This window comes from Corylus avellana, chromosome ca7 (assembly GCF_901000735.1).
Source record: "Corylus avellana chromosome ca7, CavTom2PMs-1.0".
NCBI lineage: Eukaryota > Viridiplantae > Streptophyta > Magnoliopsida > Fagales > Betulaceae > Corylus > Corylus avellana.
Window position 1 is genome coordinate 24,676,865 of NC_081547.1, and position 13,652 is coordinate 24,690,516.

General features: G+C 36.0%; 2 protein-coding genes across 2 annotated transcripts; both read right to left on the reverse strand.

Moving 5' to 3' along the window:
- Window positions 1–664: 664 nt before the first annotated feature.
- On the reverse strand, window positions 665–4,747 carry LOC132188580 (uncharacterized). The gene is made up of 7 exons (XM_059603079.1): window positions 4,635–4,747; window positions 3,413–3,820; window positions 3,144–3,307; window positions 2,989–3,069; window positions 2,408–2,483; window positions 2,222–2,314; window positions 665–1,015 (listed from the first exon to the last, which is right to left on the reverse strand). Exons 2-7 carry the CDS (start codon window positions 3,798–3,800, stop codon window positions 855–857), a joined length of 963 nt encoding a protein of 320 aa, XP_059459062.1. The 5' UTR covers window positions 3,801–3,820; window positions 4,635–4,747; the 3' UTR covers window positions 665–854.
- A 1,767-nt stretch (window positions 4,748–6,514) lies between these two features.
- LOC132188314 (probable protein S-acyltransferase 14) lies at window positions 6,515–12,753 on the reverse strand. The gene is made up of 7 exons (XM_059602738.1): window positions 12,096–12,753; window positions 11,413–11,635; window positions 11,227–11,318; window positions 9,063–9,186; window positions 8,894–8,979; window positions 7,977–8,042; window positions 6,515–7,082 (listed from the first exon to the last, which is right to left on the reverse strand). Exons 1-7 carry the CDS (start codon window positions 12,303–12,305, stop codon window positions 6,957–6,959), a joined length of 927 nt encoding a protein of 308 aa, XP_059458721.1. The 5' UTR covers window positions 12,306–12,753; the 3' UTR covers window positions 6,515–6,956.
- Between the last annotated feature and the right edge of the window lie 899 nt (window positions 12,754–13,652).

Genomic DNA, 13,652 nt, shown 5'->3' on the forward strand with positions numbered 1-13,652 from the left:
AATAATATATCTGGTTTTCTATACTAATACCAAAATATTCGTATATTGTAGCTGTGGTGTCCCCGAGCAGGTGAACAATGAGGTGCAATATCATTTTTTTTTTCTTCAATTTGTAATATTCTGATGCTACTTCTGCTATGATTGCCGTTGCATTGCACCCCAGAAGGCTAAGAAAGTGATTAATTGTTATTATTATTTATTTTTTATTTTTGAAAAAAAAAGGGAGGAGAAAATGAATATGTAAGACCAAGTTGCTATAGAAAATGGTTGAACAAGGTGCGTTGATGCTCGTTTGCCCCCGCGAAACCAACACAGAGATCTATGTCCGGATCACATTGCTCTCCATGCCCATACATTGGTTATTACAGCTGCCCTTTAATTATTTATGGTTTTTCAGGTCTCTTTCTTATTCAAATATTCGAAACAGATGTTGATAAAAGCTGCTGAGGCCAGTGATAATGAAGGAGTGGCCGTGTGGGTGATTCGGAGGAGCAGAGCACGATAAATCTAACTTTACTAATGTTGTTGGGTTGACTGATATTCCGACACATGCTCACATTTTCTTGTGTGACTTTTTAAATTATTGTTGAATCAAAATCTAATAATAATTTGTGATTCATTAGTTATTTTAAAACTCACGTCAATAAGTGTGTAAAGGAATGAATAAACCCAGAACAGAAATATGATAGCTTTTTTGAAGAAGATTGTGTATTCAAACAGTTAGAGATTTTGCAACTTCAAAATAAAACTTGCAACAAAAGTACTTTTGAGCACGCTATCCTTCCCAAAGACACAAACACCAAGTTCTTTGATCACCTACTAATAACACAGGTAAAATACTCCAACACTATAATTCATTCTATATTGATTCTGACCACCTTTTTGGTTCCCCCAGCAGAAAAATTGTTTCTGGCTTCACTGTCTGGTTTCGTTCCTCCAGCTTTCCAGAGCTGCTCTACAGATGGGAGGGCCCAACCTCCCCAACCTGCCTTCTCCTGTTTACTGCTACTAGAACCTAACAAATGGAAGCCAGACCAAACATATGTTTAAATCAAAAGCCAAGCAGCAACAAAAGAGCAGTGTCACATCAAGAGATAAGCATGTCATAGGGCATCAGTCATACCTAATAGATCAACCACTAAAAAGTAGCAAGAGAAACCTCTAATGCTTAGGGGCTGTATGCTAATGGCTTTAAAAAAGAAAGTGGCCCGAAACTATAGCAAGATTTGATTGATGTGTGAAAGAAGTAAGAATGTTTGATATGGAAAAGTGAAAAAAATGTTGTTTTGTAGTGAATTTTTTATTTGAATAGTAGTAAAATGTGATTGATGTGATGTAAAAAGTAAGAATGTTCGAGAGTTGAATTTGAGATGAATAGTATGAGGCTTTTTTTGAGTCCATTGGCAAAAAACCCTAGATCTTACGTTTAATACCCCACAACCAAGTAACAAATGAAAATGCTACTAAGAGAAGTAATTAATGGAGGTAAGATTGGCTACCTAAGAAAAAAAAAACCATACACCACCATTCAGTCTTCTCTTGCTCTCTTTTAGCAAAAGAATTCTCTGCAAAGCCTCAAGTGTCCAAATCTCAAATTGACAAGAGGCTCTTCCCTTCTCTCCTCCCCCCTCACCCTAATGTACTCCTTTCTTTCACCATCTCTCTGTTCTCTACTTCAACTTTCCCCCCTCACCATGCTCCCCAAGCACTTTTGTGGCACGCATGGGTTGCATGCGTTGATACCCGTTTTGTTATTTATAGCAGATCTTGGCCTCCTCTAACCATGCGCCTCTAAATCTCTACATGTGGTGCTCCCTTTGGGCATATGGAGCCTTCCGGATCCACATTCGGACCACTCTAGTAGGAGACCCCATTTCTAATTATTCAGTTTTTCTTGGTTTCCTTATTTCCTTCTGAGGCTGGCCAAAAACTAAGACCAATATGAGTGCCTTCAGCCATACTCGCAACTCCACCCATAGGGCCGCTACAACCAGTTATACTGGCAGCATGCCCTCTCACTTGCTCTATCGCGAGGATCCCATCTAGACTGTCAATAGAAACTGCAATGTTAATGTTGCTAAAGACAATGTACTCTTTTGGTTGTTTGTTTATGTTTTCATATTCTTATTTCCCTGTATTTCTAACTGTTCTGGTTATTTTGTACACCTGGTTGCATGTTCTATTTATCCAAAAAAAAAATACACCACCATTTGTAGCTTACCTGCATTGCCATGCATATGAAATCCATCTTCCTGGCCCGGCAAATTTCCTTTAGCATTACCTTTCCAAGCTTCTTCAAAACCAGCAAGCTCATCTGGAATAAGCACCACAATGTTAGCCTATGGCTGAGCAATTGCATAATACATAATGCCACTTTAAGTACTAATCATAGACATCAGGAACAAACCTTTATTTAGATTGTGTAAAGTTTGCAAAGTATCCATCTTACCATCTGAATTGAGCTTCCTTGTAACCGAGTGACCCTGCATAAGCAACGCAACCACATCAATCACCGCAAATCACATGGTTAAAGTTCCCTGTATAATAATAAAGAGACCAATTTCTTGTTGTATCCTTCCATCAACTTTCACCCAAAAGAGTTGGGAGAAGGAAATAAAGAGATTCCAAATGACTTGAGGTCAGGTTATAAAACTTCATGGATCGACTGAAGGAGAGTATGATAGAACATATATAACGAACACATCTCACTCGAGAATAATGCGAGCTACACTAATAAAAATTTCACGGGCAGGTAATCTTGGGGTTTATATCTCCCAAGCCAAGATAATGAGAACATCCATGAAGGTGAATGGATCCTCAAGGACCAAATGCACTAACACACTCTGCACCAGACACTAACAATACAGCAAGAGAAGGGTCATCCATTTGAAACATCTTTTTGCCAATCAATTATCCCACAAACTAGGGGTGTCATAATCATTAATCATGGACCTCTAATGAAGTGCATTACACCAACTAAATAATTACCTTGTCATGAATCCCTCTAGAGATTCTATGTTTCGCTTGACCTGTTGTTCTATCTGCTTCTTTAGTCTCCTCAAGCATCACCTTATTCAAAATCACAGCGTTAGATCCAGAAGAAAGCCAATAGTGAAACAACTTGCCCTTAAAAAGTTACTTACTCCATCAGTGCCAGCCCTTGTGGTTCTCGTAGATGTGTAATATGCTCCATTAACACCACCATATGTGACTCTACAAGTCTGAACACCGACTCTGCTAGCCTGGGAATGTTCCCCTTCAACCTTGTTACGGTCATTCCCACAAACCACACTCTTGCTCTTCGTCTCTATGAAATCAAACCCAGGAGTCAAAATTGTTAAGCAAGAAAAATCCCAGGCTAAAATAGAGACCTTAGAATGAAAATGTAAAGCAAACAAACAAGTTCAGTTACCATCGGTTTCATCGTCCGGATGCTCAACAGATGGTTCTTTGATTGACTGAGAATGCTTTTGATGATTATCCTTCTCAACCCCAGTGCCTTCATCTTCCTCATTCAGTCTCTCACCATCAGAGGTTAGTTCTTCTATTACTATTCCTGTTGCTCTACTGGTCTGATCCTGCTTACTGGTTGCAGCAGTTGAACCAAACATGCCACTGCCAGAATCAAACAAGCTTCCAAATGGGCGAGTGAAAAAGGGATCATCAAATGGATCCCTTTCTCCAAAAAGGCTAGGCATCATACTTCTATGGGATCTTCTAACATCACCAAAACCCCTAAAACTACCCAACAGGTCACCTGAATGGAAGAAGTCATCTCGACCCTCTCTTCCCCTCTGCATATTGTCCTGTTCTAATCCCTCTAAAAACACAAAAATCCGTTTAAGGAACAACTAATATTCACAAAATTCTGAAAATCTGCTTGGTCGCCAAGAAAATTTGAGAAAGAAAAAAAAAACTACCTTTTATTTTCTGTGTTGATTTTGCTTCTATAAAGTAAATATAAACTTTTAGTAAAGCTTATAAATGTGAGATGCATTAATGTGAACCGAAGAGGTTATTTTGCTCAGAAACTCAAAAGAATCTGAAATTTAACACTTAGTAGAAGAAAATTTCTATTACAAATAAGCATGAAGCCAATGAATGAAGCGACTGGAAAAAGAATGATCTCATAAGAATCATCCTAATCACGAATATGAACAAGGGCAAAATTCAAATCACATACGATCACAGAGACAAGTTCAGAATTTCTAATCGTTAAACCGGCACCTCAAATGTTCAAGACCAAAAATTCAATATAATAAAAAATATATATAAACGATTGAGTTGTTAAACTCAGTGTCACTGAATCACTGCCAAGAAAATGTGGGAAAAGAAAACTTACCCAATCTCAGATAATCCAAAAGATATACTTCCTTAATATGTCATGAAACTAACAAATTAAGCGTTGAAGATAACAAAGTCAAGTATTAGAGTTAATTAAGAACTAACAAACCAAGTAAATCAATTCCAGGAAATATCTTGTATTATTCAATAACCATATTATTTAAAAATCATAATAATAAGAATAACTTACACATGAACACTTCCAAGTTTATATTCTGAGACTTCTGAAAATATATTTGGCAAACATGCGCAGAGGCGGAGAGAGAGAGAGAGAGAGATAGAGAACTTACGTTGGAAGACGATAGAACGCAGATTCCGAGTGTGTGTGTGAGAGAGGGAAACAGAGTGCCCTGCTCTTTTCCGAGAGGAAATGTATATGCCGAGACTTGAGAGAGAGCGACACGCAATTCAACATGTTCTTTCATAAGCTAGAATGTTCCTCCAACATGTTCTTTCATAAGCTAGAATGTTCGCCTTGTTTTTTTAATTAATTAAATTTTTATTTTTATTTTTATAAGGTTAAATGCATAATCGGTCTTTGTGGTCGACTTTAATTACAAAATGCTTCATGTGATTTCAAAATGAACTCAAAGATTCTTGGAGTATGCCAAAAAAAAAAACAATTTAATCCCTATAGTTAAATTTTATTTAAAATTTTAACGAATTTCGTTAATTGTCACGTCACCACCAATAAAATAGTAACATATCTGCTTTTAATAAAAAAAAAATATAAATATATTAAATATGTAAAAGTTAAAAAAAATAATAATAATAATAAAAAATAATTTTTGTTAAAAAATAAAAATAAAAAACTACACAGTATTCTCTCTACAACCCATTTCATCATTCTCTCCTCCCCTTTCCATCTTTGTCTCTTCCCCCATTTCATCTCTCTTCCCTCTCCCCTCATCGACGGCCGGCAACAAAGACCACAACGCCGAGCACCGCTGACAACAAGCCAGCCACATCTCCGACGACGAGCTAAATCCACTTTTTTTGGATGAATTAAACCCACTTCTTTTCTTCTTCAACAAAGGTGAGAGGATAAGAAAGAGCTAAGGAAATTGAACCGACTTCTTTTCTTCTTCAGCAAACCCACACTTAATTCAAATATGATAGGGAGCGTCCTTTCCAGTTCCACAAAGAAAATACCAACAACCCATTTGAAACAGGGAAATAGAGAATAACCCATGAAAAAATTGAGAACAAAAAAAACGTAATAGACAAGAAGACTAGGCCGGTGAGGGTCTCCGGCGTGGTAGAACAGATCGTCGCACAGTGGGGAAGGCCGACGGTGGTGGTCGTCGTTGCACAGGGGAAATTTTGGGGGGTGGGGAATGTGTTTGGGAAGAAAATTGGGGGAAATGAGAAAATGGGTCTAGGGGAAAGGATCGATGAAGAAATGGGGGAAGAGAGAACACTGTGTAGTGTTTTTTTTTTAACAAAATTTAATTTTTAGTTTTTTTGTTTACTTTTTATCTATTTAATATATTTATATTTTTTTATTAAGAGCAACACGTGTCATCATTTCATTGGTGGTGACATGACAACTACAAAATCTGTTAAATTTTTTAACGGAATTTGACATAGGGACTAAATCGTTTTTTTAGCATACCCCAAAGACCTCTGAGTTGATTTTGATATTGCATGGAGTGTTTTGTAATTTAGGCCAACTATATAGATTGATTTTGCATTTATCTCTTTATTTTTATTTTTGACAACGTCAGAGATTTTCGAAATTTAAGACAATTCTCCTATTTTTACCTAAACAAGAAAGGGACAAAGAAACAATCCTGTTTATAGCAACTAACATTAGAAACATACTGTAGCAAAGTGTATTTGAAAATATTTTTGTATTTTTAAAATTTAAAAATATATATTAATTTTTTAAAAAACAAAATTGAACTTTTGAAATAAGTACAAGAAAACAGCCAAACAGCCAAACAGGTACTTTTTTTTGTAGTGTTTAGACAATGAAGTGTCACTCTCCTATCCCTTTTCTTTTTTTTTTCTTTCTTTTTTTTTCTTTTTAATTAAAAAAAAAAAAAGAAAAAAAGATGCATTCAGAATTTATATATATATTAAAAATTCATTTTCCATCACAGTACAGAGGTGGCAGGTGATTGGCATTTGGCAACACAGACATGAAAGAATGAAGGAAGCATAAATCTTGATATGAAAGGTATATATATATAACAAGAATGAATAACAAACGTACACTTGATTGGCCATTTCAATCAACAAATACAACAAAGCCCCCCCATGAAAAACTTGCAGCACTTTATCTTACACTTCCAAAACTTCCCAATATTTATGATTAAAAAACACATGAAATAAAACATTAGCCTGCCTTTCAAGCTATCCTCACTATTCTGCCACCCACATGCTTTTTCCTTGATCTGCCGTCTCTCTCTCTCTCTCTCTCTCTCTCAACCATTTTGTTATCCGCTACATGAAGAGGCTCGTGGAAATGAATGTATTAGAAGCCTCAATTAGTTGTAAGCTGCTCGATCAAATTAAAAATCTTAAGGAAGCAGTTTGGAAGGCTCCATCATCACTATTCTTACAAGGCCGGAGATTATGAATTTATTGAAATATGGTACCAGTGATTCTTAGAACTCCTGGGAATCAAAGTCGGGTTTTGACGGATATTCAAGCCCCTGCAGCGCCGGCATCCGTCGTATATCCTCTTCCGAATAAGCGGGGACAAACCAGTACCAATTGTCTGTCCCAAAAACCTGATACACAAACCCCAAATTGAACATTAAAAAGAAACAAAGCATGGGATCTCCAACTCCAACTCCAACTCCAAGACAATAATTCTTTAATAATGGACCATAAGATCTCTAGGACAATAATGCACCATAAGGTGGCAAAGAAACAAAAGTACCCACATCCATCATCTTCAAATTTTGGAAGCCAGCAGGTCCAAGATAAACTCTTAACATAATTTCAAATGGTCATGTGTCTGCTATCCTCTCTCTCTTTTTCTTTTTAACAAAAAAAAAAGCATGAAATGACACGGTGTAGAAATATATGATGTGCAATTACTGCTACTGCAGCCCACTCTCCAATCTCCAATCTCCAGAGAGTCATTTCCTGATAACATGTAACCTTTTTCTTTTCTTTTCTTTTCTTTTTTTTGAGTTGGGTGTAAAAAAAATTTGGCATGTTCCAAAGATAAATTCGAAAGAAAAAAAAAAAAAAAAAAAAAAAAAAAAAAAGTTAAAAAATAATGCGACATCCAAACATGACCTATATGCGTTTGGAGTCTCTAGAAGTTTAGTCATACTGTAAAAATTCCTGCACTTTGAGGTTTGTCATCCTGATATTTTTGCCACTCTCAATTACATCAATTGCTTATCGGAATTCCCCCCACCCCCTTTTCCCTTTTAGATTGCAGTGAGCCTGTCATGTTTTCATCATCACATCCCAATATACTTCAGAAAATTCATGCATTCTGGTCTCTGGACATGGTAATTCTAAACAAATTAATACATTAACGCTTTAGCTTTCTATTACCTGGTACTGTGAGTTAAAACCAAATTTGAGAAGCTATCAATCACTATCTAGTTTATCTGTTGAATAATAAGTTTTATGACACCAAGAAAATGCCAATAAATTTTACCAACCTGTTCAAAATTCTTCTTTCGACCAAGGTCATAGCGCCATTTTGGAGTGGTTTTCTTCTCATATGCCTGATCACAAGATAATAAATCCATCAGAAACAAAGTACATATCTGTTGCAGCCTCTCCCTATGGAAGGCCAAGTGCGCTGTCCTAACAGAAGATGGCTTGACTATAAAGGGAATAACTCAGTGTTCCATAAATGTTATTGTGATAATATCTCTCGTAGAGAATTTAATTAATTAATTCATTCAAAAATTCCCACCCAGCAATTACATTCACCATTTCAAACTTCATAAAGATTCATTGGATCATCTAAGCGTGCTACATTACTTATAGTCCCATTGTAAGGCTAAGAAGCTTCAGACAAGTGTCAAACAGGCACTCAAGAAAAGTCCCTCCCCAATATAATATAATATGGCTATAACCAAAAACCGCTTGTCCCAAAAATTCTAGCAATAGTAAGAAGGGTTTAACCAAAAGGCCACAAAGTCCATTACCAGACATCTAATTTTACTTCCAAGCTCTACTCAATCCAGTCTCCTCGCATCTGGAAAGATGCACAAGGCACCAAAGAAAAGGGCAGCTAATTCAAACTTTTAAAAAGATGACAGCAGCATCTGAAAATGCTGCATCACTTGTGGTACTGACCACTAAGAACTAGATCCGTAGTTTTAAAACCGAAGACATGCCAAAATAACAGGCTTCAGAATGGTATGTTAGTATAATTCAAGGAAAGTCTCTCCACATAATATAGGTTTTTGCCAAATGCCAACAGGACCACTACCAAATCCCTAATTTTGAAATAACGGCTTCTTGGTTCGCTTTCTTTTGGCATCTCATGCAAGCAGCATTAAGCATAACCCCAATTAGAAGAAAAATTGTGAAAAATGAATATATAAAGGTAAGCAAAAGAAAATACCTCGATTGTTGTGGTGTTGGCAGCCACCAATGATATGTGCATTATCAGAAACCCCATAACACTCAACGCAAAAGCCAGATTCAGGACTGTAAATAAAGCAAAGATAGTTAAAGAGAAATAAAGATGCAATTAATTAAACAAGTCAGAGACATAGGTTCTCAGGCCTCACCAAAGGCAAGAAAAGTGGTTGCGAGGGTGCCAGGAGTTCCAGGTATTTCTCCATCACTAAAGAATGCTATAAAATGTGGAAGTAATGACAGTGTTACAAGACTTGTCTCGAGAAATGTGTAGAACTGCATTGAGATTTAAAGATCAAATTAATTACTTTTCATTAAAGTGTCAAGAAAACATGAGATAGAAAATCAGTAACTAAAGAGGACCTGGGAAAAGAAACATCTCCCCAAGGGCAGTAGAACCGCCATGATTTTTATTCAGTGGGGGAATAACAGTTGATTGACTCTATATATGTATGTATGCATATTATTAATTTATGTGTATTAACTAAAAAAATTAATCCAAAACTGATGTAAACTAAAAACAAGCTCTCTCCTTCCACCACAAATTTTCTTAATTTTTTCTCTTTTCCTTTGTTAGGCAACACAAAATAGAGGTAGTAGAAAGAAATAAATCCAAGAAGAAAAGAAAATAAAATCAATTAAGAAAAAAGCTAACAAGAAAGCCTAAATTGTTTTGGTCACCTATCAAAAAAAGAGAGCGAATATGCTCACTGAGCCAAGGTAGAACTATGTGGCCTAATTTAAAAAACACATAAACAGACTTAAAGTGGGCCCAAAAAGATCAATTGAAATCTTATCATTTTGTTTGATAATAAGTTTTGATAACTTTTCAGTATTACAAAGTAACCACATCTTTTATTCCCCCCCACCCCCCCCACCCCCCAAAAAAAAAATCATTCGTGCAACAATAATATTGTAAAAGTTAAGAAATTATGACCCAAACCTAAAAGTTTCAGAAATTTGAAGGGGGGTCAATTAAATTGTACCCACTCAACCATACTTGGCTCCACCCCTGCTCAAAAGCCTCTTGAATAACAATGAAAAAGTATTGAAACTCTATTTCACAACTAGAACTTCCCAACATACCAAAGCTTTTCAGGAAAAGCATATCAGACAATCCTGGAGATCTCTTAACAGCAATCAACCTTCTACCAGCAAACAGATGACTCATCCTCATATTATAGAATGAACCTATCTATTTAATTTAGTGGTAAAATGTATATAAGAATTGCGAAATCTCAAATCATAAACTTGATCATTGCACTGAAAAATGGCATTCAGTTGGCTTGAATCTAAGTCACATGCAAAAGAAGATATAATAAAGAATAGTCACACACATGCACTTGTACATCCTTCTTAGCTATCTAAATAAATTTACAATCCTATAATTTTTTCATCTTCCTATGAAAAAGAACAATGGACCAGAATTGAGATAGTCTTTTTGATAAGTATAACAAAATAAAATAAATAAATAAATGTACGAGCTGATGAATGCAAAAACCGTACAGGGTGAGACGGAAAATGCAAGCATATCTACTCAAGAATTTTGGCAACGAAAAGGGCTGAATGCGCTACAAGCATATGATCAAGCGCATCAGTGACGCTCACTGATTGCCTTCTTCAACAAGCAATCTTGTCATATCTACAAAAAGCAAACAACTTTGACCCAAGAAACCTAAAAACCCTAAAAGCAAAAGAAAGATTCTTTCAGAAGATGAATGAGCTGATGAGCATAGCGGGTGGTGGACATGGCACTAAGGTTGTCGAAACTAGAAAAGGCTCAGTGCACAGGGTGTTAAAGTTGTTGGACATGGCACTAAGGTTGTCAGAACTATAAAGGGCTCAGTGCACAGGGTGCTAAAGTTGTTAGAACCATAAAGGGCTGAGAAACATCCAAAGAAACAATTATTGAGATAAGATAAGTACAAAGGTGAAGCTTTTCTGAAATGAGGTGTCAGTAGGAGACAATACAGGGTCAAGAGAAACACCAATAGTCACAGACAGAAATAGCAAGAAAATACACTAGTACTTGTTATAAAAGAATGGATTATAGAAAGACTGAAACAGAAGAATATACGCAATAGACCCTGATGCATGATTACCGTCTTTTACTAGCACTGGGGGAAAGCATAATATAAACCTAATCAAAATAAATGTATCCACAACCACAAGTAGAATAAACAAACAGCTCGGGTAAGCATATTAAGAAATTGAAAATAACATACTTACAAAGCTAAATAAAAAAGCAACTAAACTTCTAAATGAATAAATCCTATCGATAAGGAGTTGATTTTTTAGGGAGTAAAGCAAACATACCAAGAAAAGAAGGAAATACTTGTAATTTAATGCCCCAACACAATTAACAACCCAAACACAGTGATGGTCCATCTTCAACACACATCGCCCACCTGAATCCAACAAATCAATGCAACTTATCACCCCTGAACATATACATAGGCATGCATATATATATATGCATGGAGAAATTTTATGTATACTCACAAACAGAGCAATGATGGCATCGAGGTGGTTTCAGCTGGTTGCACTTCCGACAGAACCGGATCCTTTGATTCGTCACTGGGTCTGCAGGCAAGTTACTGAATTCCAACGCATTCAATGGGTCGGCCTCCCCTCTCTCCTCATCGATAGCAGGCCTCCAATTAGGAGGTACACTACCCGGATCGGTCAAAACAACAGAAAAGTAACTCCACAGTAGCATCACCAACTGTGAAATCATCACAAAATTTCCATTTTTAGTATCATTTTTTCCATCAACCTAACACATGCCATTTTCACAATATTCTGCACTCTAAGCATAAATTCACTAAAGTGGCCAAAAAAGGCATTCAGAGATGTGGCAAGCAAACACACCAACTGTGCAATCATCACATAATTCCAACAAATCTATGTGACAATTCAATCACTTCCCAGAAAGCTGAATTTTTCTATTTAATAATATAAATGCAAATGTTCAACAAAGAAAGAATCAAAAGTTGTAAATTTTTGTATAATATAGAAGAATCTGAATTTCTCAATGTCATTTAAAAAATAAAAACTTCCTAAACCAAAAGGCATACATTTCCTAAAACCCCAGAAACTCTAACAAAACCCCTCAACCCCACAACAACAATAACAACTAAAGAACAGAAATTCAAAAGAAATTGCTATAAATTTCGAAGCTTTACCAAGCAATGGAACAAGATCAAGACGACAAGAGCGGTGAGCGAATCGAGGCCACCGTCGTACAAAGCGGGGCCGTAATTGGTCAAAACGACAGCGTAGTAGGTCACCCCCACGACCCCAAGAACCAGAAGGATCATGATCGAGCCCAGGCCTCGCAGTGCGGTACAGAACTTGAACACGTTCCAGGCCATCGTAGCTCCAGATCTATGCATACTCGGAAAACGAAAAGAAAAAAAAAAATCAAAAATCAAAGAACAATTCAAGTCCCAAGTGTTTTTTGCTTTCAGAGATCTTGTTTTCTTTGATTCCTGAAAACAAGACCACGACTTGAGGTCTTGGACTCTTGGGAATGAGCTAAAAATTTCTGGGTAATGTTCAGGAAACAAACAAACAAAAAAAAAAACAGAGTATACAACTTTTTTTTTTTCAGTGTTTTCTATTTCTGTCTATTTTGGTAAAGTGGTTTTTAGTGAATCTGAGGGTCTATGGGATTGGGAATTTCAGGTGGGGTTTGGAATCCATAAGCGTTATTGGAGAGGCGGTATGAGGGAGGGGAGAGAGAGAGAGAATGGGAAAAATACTTTTTTCTTGTATCAAAAATTACGTCGGAATTAGGTGATGGATTATAGTTTGGTGGATTCTCGACTGGAAAAGGCTTTTGTTTATTAAAAAAACCTAAGACCATTGGCAATGTAATTCCAAATTTATTTCCGTTTGAAAATTCGAGGAGGCTCCTTTGGTCATTATCGTCAATCTAGAAGGCTGTCTCTGTCTTCCAAGTCAAGAAAGGGAAACAAAAACACACGCCTTAAATCTTGATGGATTTCCTTTTTACTGTTATTACTATGACTAAAGATAATATGATTTGAATCCTTTGCTTCTTCGGATAAATATGTTTCAATTATGTTTTTTTAAAAAACAAATGAAAATATTTGGGATTCAATGATTGACTTTGAAAATCTTGAATTCTTCCTTCCTTTTCTTTTGGTGTAGTAATTTTTATTTGAGGTAGGTTGAAATGGCTGCATGCGCGGCAGCACCAACTATTTTGAGACCCACCAATCTATTAGTGATGTGTGAAAGATCACAATTAGCTAGATTTAGATAAATATTGTGAGCTACAATAATGGCAAAAGAACCTAACATTGTTAGATTAGTAGATACTTGAGTATTTCATGACGTTTTCAAATCTTAACAGTCTCGAATAGGCCTTTTATGAGCGTGTAAAATATCTTTTTATACCATGACAAATACCCCTATACACGACATTATGATTCTTGTAAATGATTCTTTGTGTGGGTGACGATTAGAATTCTTTTTTTATTTTAAGTGAAATAAAAAATAGGGTTAAATACTTCTTAGGATTTCATTGCTTTATTTTTTTTCCTTTTAGGCTTTGATTTTTATTACAGGAGGTCCATGTGGTTTTGATAATAGATAAAACTAGTCCTTCTGTTAGTTGACTTAACAAAAATCCACGTGGACCAATCAAATGTTGACACGTAGTACTTACTTTTTTTTTTTTTTTTTTAAAAAAAAATATGTATTAAAATAAAAAA